Genomic DNA, 13,993 nt, shown 5'->3' with positions numbered 1-13,993 from the left:
TCCAATTATTTTTACAAAGTTTTATTGAAACTTGTACATCAAGGTGACAGTAATTCACTGTTTTGAAAACAGTAACAAAAAAGGGTACCCCCAAACTCAGGTATACCAAGTAAATACTGGAACCCAGGGAGCTCACTCCTCCCTCTCCCACCAGGAGCAAAGGGTGTAACAGGAGCTTCCGCTGACTCACAGGAACCTAGGATAGTGGGCACATCTGTGGCGACTCCCGGGAAACAGCTGCGTGTAAAGAAGTCTGCTTTGGTCCAAAGGACATCTTCCTGACCCAGACTCAGAAGGCTGCTGTCAAGTTATACATTCCTTTCAGAATCAGCAGCAGCAACTGCTGCCGTCTTGCTTTCTAACTAGGGGCAGAGGCCCTGAGCAAGGTGCCAGGGGACCTTGTAAAATCACACTGTGTTGATTTTACAGGGAGGAGGGTAGAGTGCCTCTCAAGTTTTCACGGTTAACACCGTCATCTATTATGACTGAAATAAAAAGCTGGACGACCTGCCAGCTAACTGGTCGGTCCTCAGGATCATCCAGCTGAATGGAGAAATCCGGCAGTGGGTGGAGAGGTCTGTTCTGAGAACAGATTATTGCTGAGCAGAGTTCATATGACTTCCAGTCGTGGTGACTTAAAAAATTGCCTTAAGGCTGCACAGCTAGCCACCTCTGCTTACAGAGTACTTAGTGCATGCGACTGTAAGAAACAATTGTAAAACTTCATCTAGAAATCAGACGGCTTCTAATTTCTATAGAAATGACACCTCCCTGGAGCCGAGAGACAATCTATTGCTGATTTTGAAGGAGAGGCAAGACCAACACTGTACTTAGTTCCACAGCCAGGCCTCAACACGGACAAGTGGCTGTCCTTAAAAACACACAGACGACTGGAAACGATGTGTGGCTTCAGTCCCTGTTTCCCAGAATTTTACTGGCAAAGGAGTTAGCGTTCATTTTTGGCTTAAGAAGAATCGAGAATGCGGGTTTAGAGCTGCACCTGGCCTCATGCACCGAGGGGCCAGGGCTGCAGACACTCTGCCGCCCCTCCCTCTTTTCTTGGCCTTGATGAGTCCCCGAGGCTCAAAGCCATGGGGGTGCTAGGAGGACTGTCACAGACCGAGGTGCTGCAGGAGCTGCTCTGCCTGGACAAACCTTCAAGGAGGACCAGGGCAAGTATGAAATGTCTTCTAAAGAGTGTGAAATGAGCAATGTACAGTCCGTCCCCTCTTGGGAAAAGCATGCACGCGTGGAGCCTGGCGGTGCACTGTCTCCTGGGCCACCGTCGGCCCCCAGCTCTTCATATGGGCTTGTATAACAAGGTGGTGACGTACTTCTTCTTGTACCGGTGGGTTGCGCTGAGCACCATCACTCCATCCTAAGGAACAAGGTGGAAATGATCAAAGGCTGGACTGAGGGGCTCAAGCCTCAGAGTACATGAGAATCATTAAGGACTTCATAAAACCACAAATTCCCAGGCCATCTTCAGAACCTGAGCCTGAGGGCCTGTGTCAGACCCTGGAAGCTGCCCTTTAAGTCAGTCCCCCCAGGTCATTCCACTGCTGGGGGTCCTCAGAGCACACACTGGGCAACACAGCTCTCACAGGGACAGACGTGGCATTACCTTGATAGACAGCGCGTACAGGTGGTTCAGCATGACATGATTGGGCTCAGGGAGCAAAGCTGGATCACACTGTGAGGGAACAAAGGCAGTGGTGAGCATTTGGGATCTGGAAACCAAGATTCTCCCCTTTATTTCACAGCAGCAGATAGCAAAGGACAGGAGGCGGCGCTCGGGCCGACCTCTCTTCCCAAGTCAGGCAGCGCAAGGGCTCGTCCAAGACGACAGGTGAGATGAAGGTCATGCCTTCTGACCTGAAGGGAGCTCCCTGCATGCCTGCTGGAGGCATCGGTGTGTGTCTCTGGCCAGGCATCTACCCCGGCCTCTTTGAAGTGTGGGCCACGGCCCTGTCCTCTTGTGGAGGGAGGGGCAGGAAGAAAGTGGCTGTCTGTTGAAAGAACTTTCAGAGAACACAGGAAGAGACTGTCTGCACTAAACGCTCCTGAGCAATGGATTCGAAACTTGTATCTGTAAGACGCAGACAATAACCTGAAGAATGAAACGGATACCTGGGCAAGACACCACTACTCTGGAAAAGTTCTCACCGGGCTGGCACTCAGAACTGCCCACCGCGCCTTCCTATGTTTTAAGAGAAGCCAGAAACTGGGATTTATTTTTTCACTGTATACCCCCAACTTTTATAAACGCAATTCAAATGGAAAAAAGTGTAGAACAACTGCTGTAGGCTTAGGATCCCAGAGGCTGGGCCAATCATTGTATCAACAAATACCGAGCAAGCTCCTGCTGGGAGGCCGTTCGGGGTGGCTGCTGAGAGCACCAACTACCGGCCAGCCTGATGTGAATGCTGGCTCGACCAGTTACTGTGTGAACTTAAGAGGTGTTTTTTAAAAAAGTAATCAATTTCAAAGATTGACAGATAAAATTATGTATATTTACCATGCACAATATGTTGTTTTGAAATATGGATATGTTGTGGAATGGCTAAATCAAGCTCATTAACACACGCATAACATGCTTACCATTTTTTTGTGGTGAGAACACTTAAAAGCTACTTTTAGTGCAGTGCTGATGGGCATGTAAATTAGTACAACCATTATGGAAAATGGTATGAAGGTTCCTCAAAAATCATAACTAAAATTACCACATGATCTAGCAATCCCACTACAGGGTAGATACTCCAAGGAAATGAAATCAGCATGTCAGAGATATCTGTACTCCCACATTCACTGCAGCTCTATTCATAATAGCCAAGACGTGGAATCAACGTAGGTGTCCACCAGTGGATGAATGGATAAAGAAATGAGGTACCGAGATACACAATGGAGTACTGCTGCGCCTTAAAGGAATCCTGTCATTTGTGACAGCATGGATAAACCTGGAGGACATTAAGTGAAATAAGCCAGGCACAGAAAGACAAATCCCATATGATGTCACTTAAGTGGAATCCAAGAAAGTCAAACTCACAGAAGTAGACAGTGGAGTGGTGGTTGTCAGCAGCTAGGAGTGGCGGGGGTAGGGAGATGCTGGTCAAAGAATACAACATTTCAGTTAGACAGGAGGAGTAAGTTCCAGAGATCGTCTGCAACACGGTGACTATTAATAACCACGTATTACATTCCTGCAAATCTCTAAGAGAGTAGATTGTAAGTGTTCTCCCTACTTCTCTGTGCTTGTTTCCCCATCCCTAAAATGGGGGTAATAGCAGCACCTACTTCACATGGTTGTTGTGAGGCTTAAATACATGAAAAGCACTTAAGATTAGTTTGGGGCAAAATAAATGTTAACCCTTTAGTAATGACAACTGTAACCACAGTTTACATTAGAGCTTGGTGCTACCTTAGACAGACGGGTCCTGACATTCTCATATTCGCAGCCCCCTGGGCCACTCTCAGCTCGTCTATTCCCAGCAGCAGTCTCCATCAGAGAAGATGGCTAGTGATGCCTCCCTTTTCTAGAAAAAACAAAACCTTACTAGCTTAGGAGGGCACTGAAAGTCATCTAACCCACCAACCTTTGTAAAGTTAGAGCTAAGGGAAGCAGTGTCGACTAAGCGCTTCTAAGGCAGAAGCTACATGTCCTTGAAACTCTTCACCTGTGGCCTATTTGAGACTGTTGCCAACTCAGTGCTGGAAAGATGGTGGGTCCTGCTTACCACTGGCCTCTTCTGGGCCTATACCAGGATGGCCACCGAGCTGCAGGCGCACTCCCAGCACAGGAGGTGACCTGAGAAAGGCAAGTCCTGTTGGAGTAGGGTAACAAGCACTGAGACCCTGTCCTGGCAGCCCGGCAGGGACCGCTGTAGGGACGCCTGCACGTGTACATGTTCCTTCCTCATCTCGGCACACGTGCCCTCCACTTCAGGGTGGGGTGTTCAGTAGCAGCATGGTCACTTTAAGCGCCTCGTAAACAGTGTCTCTTATGAGGTAGCTTGGGCCAAGCTGAATTCCTGGATTCCTAAGAATTATGGCTGTGCCATACATTCCAGAGCGAGGTGGACTGGGCAGGCAATCCAGGTTAGATGGGACAGAAAACAGAATCACAACAGAATTGGCTGTTCTTCAGGATCCAGGACGACACACACTTCTTTTCTGCAGGTAATGATTTCCCGGAGAAATGTGTGTTACCTAGATATCCCAAATTTTGATCCAGGAGTACAGATATTTCTAAAAGCAATTTAATGATTAAAACTAGATTCTAAAATGTGGGGGCCAGAGCATGAGTTCCAGTATGTAGCTTACTAAGAAGGGATGGTATTACAATTTATCATGAAATTTAAATGGAACAGGGCTCAGGCTGAAGCAGGAGTGAAGGACAAGGAAGAAAAGTGCAGAAACGCTTTGTAAGATGAGGCGGCGGCGTCCACACTCTTGCTATCAGCCCATCCCCACAGCAGAGGTGAACGGCACAGTTCACACAAGGAGGCGACACTGAGCTTGCTCACCTGCTGCTTTGCAAAAGGTGGACACAGGAAAGAAAGCAACTGAACATGACCCATGGGGGACGGTCCAGGCAGACGCCCACCTACTTACGGAAATCCCTGTGTCCTTGTTTAGGATGACCTGGAGGAGATGCGGGGGGAGAATGGGTGGCGCCCGAAAGCGCTCTTCGGGTTTGCAGACGTAGGGCTCCTGGTGGTAGGGTCCCGGCGGGGAGCTGGACAGCTCTGTTGGGAGATGGTAACAGGACATTTACTTGGAAAATCAGGCATTCTAGCAGCAGTCTTATTTATGTTGTCATCATCTCGTCTTCCTTTTCTCTTGTTCCCTCAATGCAGATTTACATTCTCTTGATGGATGCACTGGTTCCAAGAGTGCAGAACAGAGAGGAGAAAACCCTTTTGGAATCTGGGTGACTAGCATACAACTCAGTAGTCAACTCAGATGCCCTAGTGGAAGACGTGGCCCAGCCAGTGAGTCTGGGTCAGATCACAAGGAGGCTGTTCTCGATAACGTAATCCCACATGCACAGCAGAATAATACTTCCTTCTCCCTTCAGGCCGGGCTGGCAAAACCACAAAGAAGCTGGAGACTAAGTGAGGATTAAATGGCTAAGTCCAAGTTATGGACACCGCCAGCTGCAATACAACAGAAGCTAAGGCAGTCTGTTTAGACAGAGGCAGTGGAGAAAACAGGTTAAACGAGGCATATTTCAAAATGGTGGGGGGGGGGGGAATTGAAAGCCCAATTTCTAATGGCTCTTTAACTCCATTACACTGGAGTTCCTTCCAAACTCTTGCTTGAGTATCTAGATTATTCAGATACACTGAGAAGCTTCTACAAGAGCAAGATTTCATAATGCTAGAAAGCTGGACAGTGACGTTTGGCCAGCCAGAAGGTACCAAGCCATCATCCAAAGAATGCATGGGATGATTCTGGTCGCCAGATCCTGGGGCTCGTCCAGAGAAAATCTGCTATGCCCCAGCTCTGCCAATTCCCTCAATGTCATTTTTTAGGGGACAAGCCCCTTTTATGTGACCCAACCATATTACAGCAAGAAATTGAGAAAAGCATTAAGTGCAGAAAACTGAGCCATAAGGAGTAAATAACATTTTGAGGAAGTAAGTGTCGAAATAGAAGTCTGTAGAGAACGCGGAATTAGCTTCTTATCAGTGAGGGGTCCGTTTTCTTTCCCTAGGTGGAAACTTGACTAGAAAGCTTGTAAGTGGCCGAAAATTACATGTACCAGTAAGTTACACATTTTGGAGGATATCTGGGCACACTTCCTCCATTCCCTGACTCCCAACTATCTGTAAAAAAACCTACATTATCTCTAAAAGACTAATTATCCAGATAAAAGCACACTGAATTTGATTTCCAAGTCCTGCTCAACAAACTGTCAACCACAGTGAGCCCACTGTGATCATTTTGCCACTGATTTCTGAACTGGTAACAAGAAATCCTGGTGGCAGAACTTCCAGGCCCAACTAGATAATGACGAAGAACTGTCAGCTGAACGGAATCTGTTCTCCTAGTGCGCCGGATGTTCTTCTGGGGCATCTTTCCACCGCCTCCCTCAGGGTCCAGGAATTGTTAAGCCCCCGGCTCCAAGAAGGGGAAGTGTGGTTGGCACCAACACCTCAGATCGCAACCCTCCTCCCCCTGAACTGTACAAATCATGTTCCAGGTAGTTTCTTCCTGTGGGGCTTGGATGGAAAGCAATTTACTAAAACCTCGATGCCTGAAACGCTCTTAGAAGATGGGGAAGTTTTACTGGGTCTGTATTTCTGTACCAAATAGCTTCCCATCAAGGAGAGCTGCCCTGTGCAGGCTGTTGCCCATGGGGAGCCGCCTCCTCCCTGAAGGGATTCTCACAAGGTACCAATGTACCACACAAGTGACCGCTAAGGTCACTGAGGTGTCCCTTTACCACTGTCAGGCTGAAATGCTTCAGGTACCACAAGTGGGATGAGACACAGGCTTCCCCAGCCCTGGGCTGTCACTGACTCAGTGCGACCCTCCAGGGCCTCTTCAGCCCTGCCCTTGGCATGAGATCAACCTATGGTTCCATTTCCGCTGTCTGCTTTCTGTAGCCAAGGAGACCTACTGAATACCTGAGAGGACCAGGGAAATGACTTATAGCTCCCTTGCGGCTAAATTTCAACAACTTGACAGTTAGGAATTAAGTTCTGTGGCCTTTAAGGGGGGGGGGCCACAAATGCCTATCTGATTGGGCAGCTTCAGCTCAAGAGAGGCAAGAGAAACGAGTATTTCTAGACTGTACAGCCCCCACCTGCACGCATGTGGTATAAAATAACTGTGTTCATACCAGACACATCGGAGCACTTTTGGGAATCCACCATTAAAGCATCAAATACTTCAAAGTCAGTTTTCTTCACTTGAATGATGTTGTTAACTGTGCCAAGCTGGCTGGTTACTATGGGCTGGGAAGAGACAGACAGGCAGAAATCATAATGTGGAAGGTCTGTGGAGTTCTTCTTCAGAGGACTTGGAGTTCCTGGCTGGAAGGCCTCATCTCCTGGCTAGCCACCCTGCTCATCTTGGTCAAGTATGCCAACTGTCTGACAGTTACTGCTGCTGTCCAGCTCTGCCACACACAGGAACTTTTACTAGCTCGGCAAAGGGACCTGGCGGCAATCCCTTGGGAAGGTGATTTGTTTGGATTGTGCGGGCGCCCAGAGGACCAGAGGTGGGAGGAAGAGTACCTCGGAAGGGTCGTGGGTCCACTGACCATCCACAAAGAACTTGTACTGATGCTCTCCTTCCGGCAGATCCAGGATGGCTACAAAGTTATTGTGGCTGCAAGGAAAAAGGAAGCAGAGGAATTCAGTGGGGTGGGCTGCCTCCTGAGCTTACTTGCCAAACCAGCTACAGAACAAAACGTTTCCACATAAAACCAAGAGTTCAGCTGCAGAACAAACAGTTTTAGCCCATTTAGACAATTCCGCATAATGATCTCAAACTGGAAAGGCCATAAGGAAGCAGCAGTGTGACACACTTTCCTGAAAACGCACCTTGCTCAAATACCAGGAAACCACAGCCCTGACGTTAAAAGGTCAACAGTCAGGCATTTGTGCTTCTCAAGCTAGAAAGGCTCCTGGATGCCAAGGAGGATAACAACACAAGACAAATAGCAAGCTGCCTCGTTTTACCCTTTGTCACTTTGCCTTGGGCAGGAGAAGGGATCAACTGAATAGGAAGCTCAAATGTTCTCTAAAGAAACTTGCCTAACAACTAAAAAACCACTCTGGAAGAGCCCTTTCATTGGGTTGTTTTGTCCCGACTTGAACTGACTTGTGACTGCTGGGCTGAGTGGCCCCCTCCTTCTCCAATGGAACCGCTGGAAAGCAGGCAGTGCCCGACAATAGGCCTGACACATTCTCCCTCATTTTCTCAGGAATACTCACTAAAGGTGCTCTCTCACTGACAACTTAAGCCAGAAGCCCATGCTGGGGTTCCTGATAAAATGTCTTACTATGATCCTTGTTAATGATGCCTACGTAGGATGTATTTTTTCTTTTTGGAGACAAAGTCTTGCTCTGTTGTCCAGGCTGGAGTGCAGTGCTGCAACCACTGCTCACTACAGTACTGACCTCTCAGACTCAAACAATCCTCCCATCTCAGCCTCCTGAGTAGCTGGAGCTACAGGTGCACACCACCATGCCCAGCCAATTTTTATTTTTTTGTAGAAATGGGGGTCTCACTATGTTGCCCAGGCTGGTCTTGAACTCCTAGCCTCAAGCAATCCTCCTGCCTCAGCCTCCAAAAGTGCTGGGATTATAGGCATGAGCCACCATGCCCAGCCAACATGTACTTTTCAAACAAAGTATTACACAGAGTCAAAGTCAGATGAACCCTCAGAGATCATCTGGTCCAATATTCCCTCTTTACAGAAAGGAATGCTGAGGCTCAGGTGTTAGGCCATGTCAGCATGGCCAATGTGGGCTCAAATGTGGATTTCTAAGATTCCCAGGCCAGTGCCCCCTTACTGCATTAGGAATAGATTTTTGTGTTTCTGTGGAAAAGTCCTGACTGAAGAGATAGGTGAGAATCTGAAGTGAAAGATGTCTGTGAAACAGAAATAATCTCTTTCTTCTGTACTCTAAACCTAGAGACCACTAAGGTTTAACATTTGAACCTTAAGACTTATTAAGCAAAATTATTTTTCCACTAGCCATCCATTTTATACAACCATCTGTTTCCTATTCTCCCACAGAGATGTTTCAGAAAGAGAATTTATGTTAAGACAAATAAGTGAACACTCCCCAGGCAATTACCTTCTGGTGAGGGGAAGTTTACTCCAGTTGTTGAAAGACCCAGATAAGTAAACTTCCTTTCCGCCCCCCGTCCATCGAAACACAGTTGGCCGAGCCTGGGCGGGGGCTTTATCATTCACTTCCAGATCATGCTGCCAGGCCAGGAATTCCTCCTTCTCCGGTGCCTAGAAGCAGAGCAGTTTACTCAGAAAGCCATAAGCGAGCTCCCTACAACAGACGATATTGACAATTTATTCTAAAGAGGCAGCTGTTACTACCTAGGTTCATAGGATTGGAAACTTACTAGTGGTGCCTCAGTTTCCCTGCCTGCAAAATAGAAATATATTTTTTAAGGTTGTGGTGAAGACTGAGACAGTCCATGTAAGTGCTCTGCTTAGTGTCTGATACAGTGAGTGCTTACTAATTAGCTTTGTTGTCATTAAAGAGGTTGACATCAGAATTCTAGGAGAAGCTATAAAACCCACTTGGGGCCGGGCGCGGTGGCTCAAGCCTGTAATCCCAGCACTTTGGGAGGCCGAGACGGGCGGATCACGAGGTCAGGAGATCGAGACCATCCTGGCTAACACGGTGAAACTCCGTCTCTACTAAAAAAATACAAAAAACTAGCCGGGTGTGGTAGCGGCGCCTGTAGTCCCAGCTACTCAGGAGGCTGAGGCAGGAGAATGGCGTAAACCCAGGAGGCGGAGCTTGCAGTGAGCTGAGATCCGGCCACTGCACTCCAGCCTGGGCGACAGAGCCAGACTCCGTCTCAAAAAAAAAAAAAAAACCCACTTGGAAGGGGCAACTATGAATCCAAGACTAGCTTAATAAATGTCATGTTCCTTCCTTAATTAAGCAAGATTTGAAGTACACTCATGTGCACGATGTCTTAGTCAATAATGGACTGTCTATATGGTAGTCCCATAAGATTATATCATATTTTTGTTGTATCTTTTCTATGTTTAGATATACTTAAATACACAAATCCTTAAATACACTTGTGGAATAAGTGTCTAGAGTATTCAGTAGAATAACATTCTATACAGGTTTACAGCCCATGAGCAATAGGTTACACCGTATAGACTAGGTGATATGGTTTGGCTCCTCGTCCCCACCCAAATCTCACCTTGAATTGTAATTCCCATAATCCCCACGTGTCAAGGGCAGGGCCAGGTGGAGGTAATCGATCATGGGGGCGGTTTCCCCCATGCTGTTCTCTGACAGTGAGTGAATCTCATGAGATCTGATGGTTTTATAAGCATCTGGCATTTCCCCTGCTTGCTCTCATTCTCTCTCCTGCTGCCCTGTTAAGAGGTGCCTTTTACCATGATTGTAAGTTTCCTAAGGCCTCCCCAGCTATGCGGAACTGAGTCAATTAAACTTCTTTTCTTTATAAATTACCCAGTCTCGGGTATGTCTACATAGCAGCCTGAGAATAGACTAGCAGACTAGGTTTGTGTAAGTACACTCTACGATGTTCACACAATGATAAAATCACCTAATGATGTATTTCTCAGAACATGTCCCTGTCATTAAGTGATGTATGACTGTACATGAAAATTTAAGAGGAACAATTCTAGAGCTGTCAACCTGAAAATGGGCAAATTCAGGTTTTGAGGATGGGGAAAAACTGCTCACAAAGTTCTGTCTAGGGACTGGGGAATAAAGCAAGACAAAGACTGAACCCTCATTAGGATAAATGATAACCTCGTGTGGTAAGTTCCGTATAACTGAGGTATTCCAGAATAAGAAACTCATCCAACTCTACCTGGATGACATATGTAGTCATGCACCTTTTAGATTTTTTCCTAGTCAGGAGCCAAAGACTTAAAAAGAGCAGAGGGTTCTGGCTGGAAAAGACTCTTTAGGGAGTTAAGCAGGCTTCCAGCCCCTTCACTTCAAATACCTCAGCTTATCCAAATGATGCCTGCATTCGTTGAATTCTAATAAGATCTACATATTAAATAACAGACTGGAATCACTTCACACTAAGAATAACTACACCCAAAATAGCGCACTAGTGTAATTAAAAGAATTCACGACTTTTTTGGTATCTGGGGATTTCAGTAACTTCTAATGAAGTGAGAATGGACGCTGCTTGAAATCATTCCCCATAGATGATGTGTGTGCTCCACATTTCCTGGAGGAGTTCTGGAATAGTAAAAGAACAAATACTTCTTGAAGAAAGTAGTTCTTTCTTTGGTGAAGAAAGACACCAAAGTAGTTTGATTCTTTTGGTGTCTTAAATAGCCTTCTTGGGACCAGGGACCAAAATTACTTCCTGGGGAAAGGACGTCAAGTCATTAGAGAAACATGATTCTAAAGTTCACTTTGCACACAGCTCTTCAAGAATGCAACAAATTCAGAAAGCAAGTTCAAACCACAGGTTGCAGGCCCACATAAAAGCAGGCTTCTTGTAGTTAGGCTCAAAACAGATCCAAAAGAAGGTGTGAGATGTGATCACTTCGCTCAACATGAGGACAAACACAGATGGAATGAGTTGCCAGGCAATTAAATGGATGATGATTAACATGAAATTGGATACTAACAGGTATGTTGGGCAGAGGGCAGCTTTATCTTTCCTAAACCTACTTTGTTCCTTGAAACAATTAGTTCCTTTTGGACATAACACATAAATACCATTAAATGTCCTTGGACTGAATCCTGAGGCTGGAAATATCCACCATATGAAGGTGGTTAACAGGAGTGTGGCTGAAGCAGGAGTCAAGTCACCTGAGCTTTTGATGAATTTAAACAGGCTGCAGCAGGAAGACAAATGTTTGCACTGGCCTACTTAAGCGCGATTAAGTCATATTTAAACAACACTAGAGGGAAGTTCAGTAGCTGCTGGCTGCCTCCTTCCAACAGACCCTCATTACCCACTGACTTCTATAAGTCCAAAGACTTTTCTATGTACGCTTTAAAAAAAAAAAAGCAGGGTGAGGCTGGGAGTGGTGGCTCATGCCTGTAATCCCAGCACTTTGAGCGGCCCACGCGGGCGGATCGCTTGAGGTCAGGAGTTCAAGACCAACCTGGGCAACATGGTGAAACCCCACCTCTACCAAAAATACACAAAATTAGCCGGGCATGGTGGCTCACACCTGTAGTCCCAGCTACTCGGGAGGCTGAGGCAGGATGGCTTGAGCCCAGGAGACGACGGTTGCAGTGCGCCGAGATTGTGGTTCTACCCTCCAGTCTGGGCAAGAGAGCGAGACTCCGTCTCAAAAAAAATGAATAAATAAATAAAAAATAATAAATATAAATAACTAGGGCGAATCAAGTGTTGGGCAGAACTAAACACCTCTGGCAACCGCCGTCAGCTGTTCCGCTCAACTTTCAGCTTGTATATGTACCTGGTTTGCCTCACAAAATGGATAATGAACTCCCAAACTAACTTTTACAAAAGCTCCAGTTTGTGTAAAGGTGAGGGAATTTGTCTCAAAGCGGTGAAATTAATTACACCTAAGAGAAAAGCAGAAGCTAGGTTCAATTACTGTTAGCTGACTCTGAATTAATTAAGAATTTGAAACTGTCCCAGAGCTGCTTTCTCCTTAATGATGTTAAACGAAGTGAGTGCCTCCTCCCTCAGGGTGACTTTCTCATATTGGTAATTAGACTTAGGTTCTTGGACCGCTAAGAGGACTCTTACAGGACCATCTGGCTTTTAAGTGCACCGGGTAGTGTACCACCTCCCTCCCCGTTCTGGTGGTTTTCGAAAAGGTGTGACAGTAATCTAGTGGAGGGTTTCTCTCCTCAACATTAGTCAAGGGGAATCGGATTCCTGCACACCGCTCGCACCTTGATTTCCTCGGAGTGGAAGAGGTCGGCGTCTTCGGGGCTGTCCATCAGGATCTTGGGCCTGTCCCCGTCCTTGGTGCCCCCCGAGCTGTCCCTCCGGGGCGTCTTGTGGCCACCATGCCGCTCCAGCGCGGCGCGCTCACTGCTCGTGTTGCCCATGATGGGGGTCTGCGGGGACACTGGGAAGCCGGACGGAGCCTCACTGCAGGAAAGAGACCCTGTGCAAGGGACTCCCGGAACCGCGGGTCCCAAGGAGCCTGCGGAAGGGAATCGGAGCACCGGGATACCACGCCCCTCGGGCTCGCGCCGGGAGCCGGTTCTAGCCGAGTCAGCAGCGTTGCCGAGTTCTCGCAATCGCGCTTTACCCGCCCAGGCAAGCTGCGGCGAGAACGCAAGGAGCGCGAAAATAAACCGACACTCTCCCAACCTCTCCACCACCCCTCAGCGACTTCCGCTTCCGGCGACTCCTTAAGTCGGCCCGGCCTAGGGCGTGGGGGCTAAACGCGCGAGGCTATCTAGATTCCATTTCCGCTTCCGGTCTTGAGCGGTGCGGTAACAGGTGCCCCGAGGCTGTCTCCGCAGGCCTCGGAGCGCGCAGTCGCAGTCGGCAGCCGGCCGCTCAGGGCCCGGCCCAGGACGAGGCGCTGCCGAGTGCCGGCAGGGGGCACCCCAGCGCGCCGGCAACCTGAGCCGTTCAAGCGCTGGGCTGAATAATGCCATTTAGATATCTTTGCCCACTTCTAGTTGATTCTACACTCTACAGCCAGAGGGATCTTTCTAAAATGCAAATCTGATTCAGAAACTCCTCTTCTTAAAGCCCTTTTAGTGCACGTGCTCTCACGCTTTACAGTGCATTAGATTAACCTGGAGCGCTTGTTAAATGCAGCCCGCACTGCAGACCTGCAGAGAATCAAGATTTCTGAAGATTAGAGTCGGGGGTGCAGGCAGTCTTGCAGGTATTTGAGAAAATGGCAGACCATAAGATCTCTGGAAATTTTTTATGTCTAGTAGGTTGGGGGTTGTAAAATGCTGGAGTTATTAGTGTATTTTTATTGAGTGTGCAATCTTTTGATAGGTAATTTTGCAAGATATCTTGTAATCACTTCTGCAACATGCTTTTGCATAAGATGCATTAGCGTTTGTCTTTTACTCTGGCCAGTGCTTCAACAAGAAGTGCATACAAATACGGTAGTAAAATATTCTCATCTTCTCACTGTCAGTCATTGTCATATTTTGTGGGTTTTATGGTGTGTGAATATCTCAAAATACTTTGCATTTGCCAGGTCAGGTCATGCATTTCACCCACTGAACATTATTTAGTACCTAAAAAATTGCCAGACATTGTGCTAAGGAATTGAGGAACACAAGATTACTAAGATAGGGTTTCTTGGAGGGAATTC

General features: G+C 47.2%; 1 protein-coding gene across 2 annotated transcripts; it reads right to left on the bottom strand.

The window, feature by feature from the left end:
* Positions 1 to 13,067, bottom strand: PRKAB1 (protein kinase AMP-activated non-catalytic subunit beta 1). 2 transcript variants are annotated; one of them, XM_008004905.3, is made up of 7 exons: positions 12,594 to 13,067; positions 8,817 to 8,980; positions 7,245 to 7,338; positions 6,848 to 6,962; positions 4,604 to 4,745; positions 1,625 to 1,693; positions 1 to 1,378 (listed from the first exon to the last, which is right to left on the bottom strand). In XM_008004905.3, exons 1-6 carry the CDS (start codon positions 12,750 to 12,752, stop codon positions 1,651 to 1,653), a joined length of 717 nt encoding a protein of 238 aa, XP_008003096.1. In that variant the 5' UTR covers positions 12,753 to 13,067; the 3' UTR covers positions 1 to 1,378; positions 1,625 to 1,650. The 2 variants fall into 2 exon arrangements, with proteins under 2 accessions (XP_008003096.1, XP_008003095.1); XM_008004904.3 differs by having other exon boundaries at positions 4,612 to 4,745; positions 12,594 to 13,065.
* Positions 13,068 to 13,993: the final 926 nt, after the last annotated feature.

Source organism: Chlorocebus sabaeus, chromosome 11 (assembly GCF_047675955.1).
Source record: "Chlorocebus sabaeus isolate Y175 chromosome 11, mChlSab1.0.hap1, whole genome shotgun sequence".
In the NCBI taxonomy this organism is placed as follows: Eukaryota; Metazoa; Chordata; class Mammalia; order Primates; family Cercopithecidae; genus Chlorocebus; species Chlorocebus sabaeus.
The sequence above is the reverse complement of the archived record's forward strand: the minus strand, read 5'-3'. Positions and strand labels throughout refer to the sequence as shown.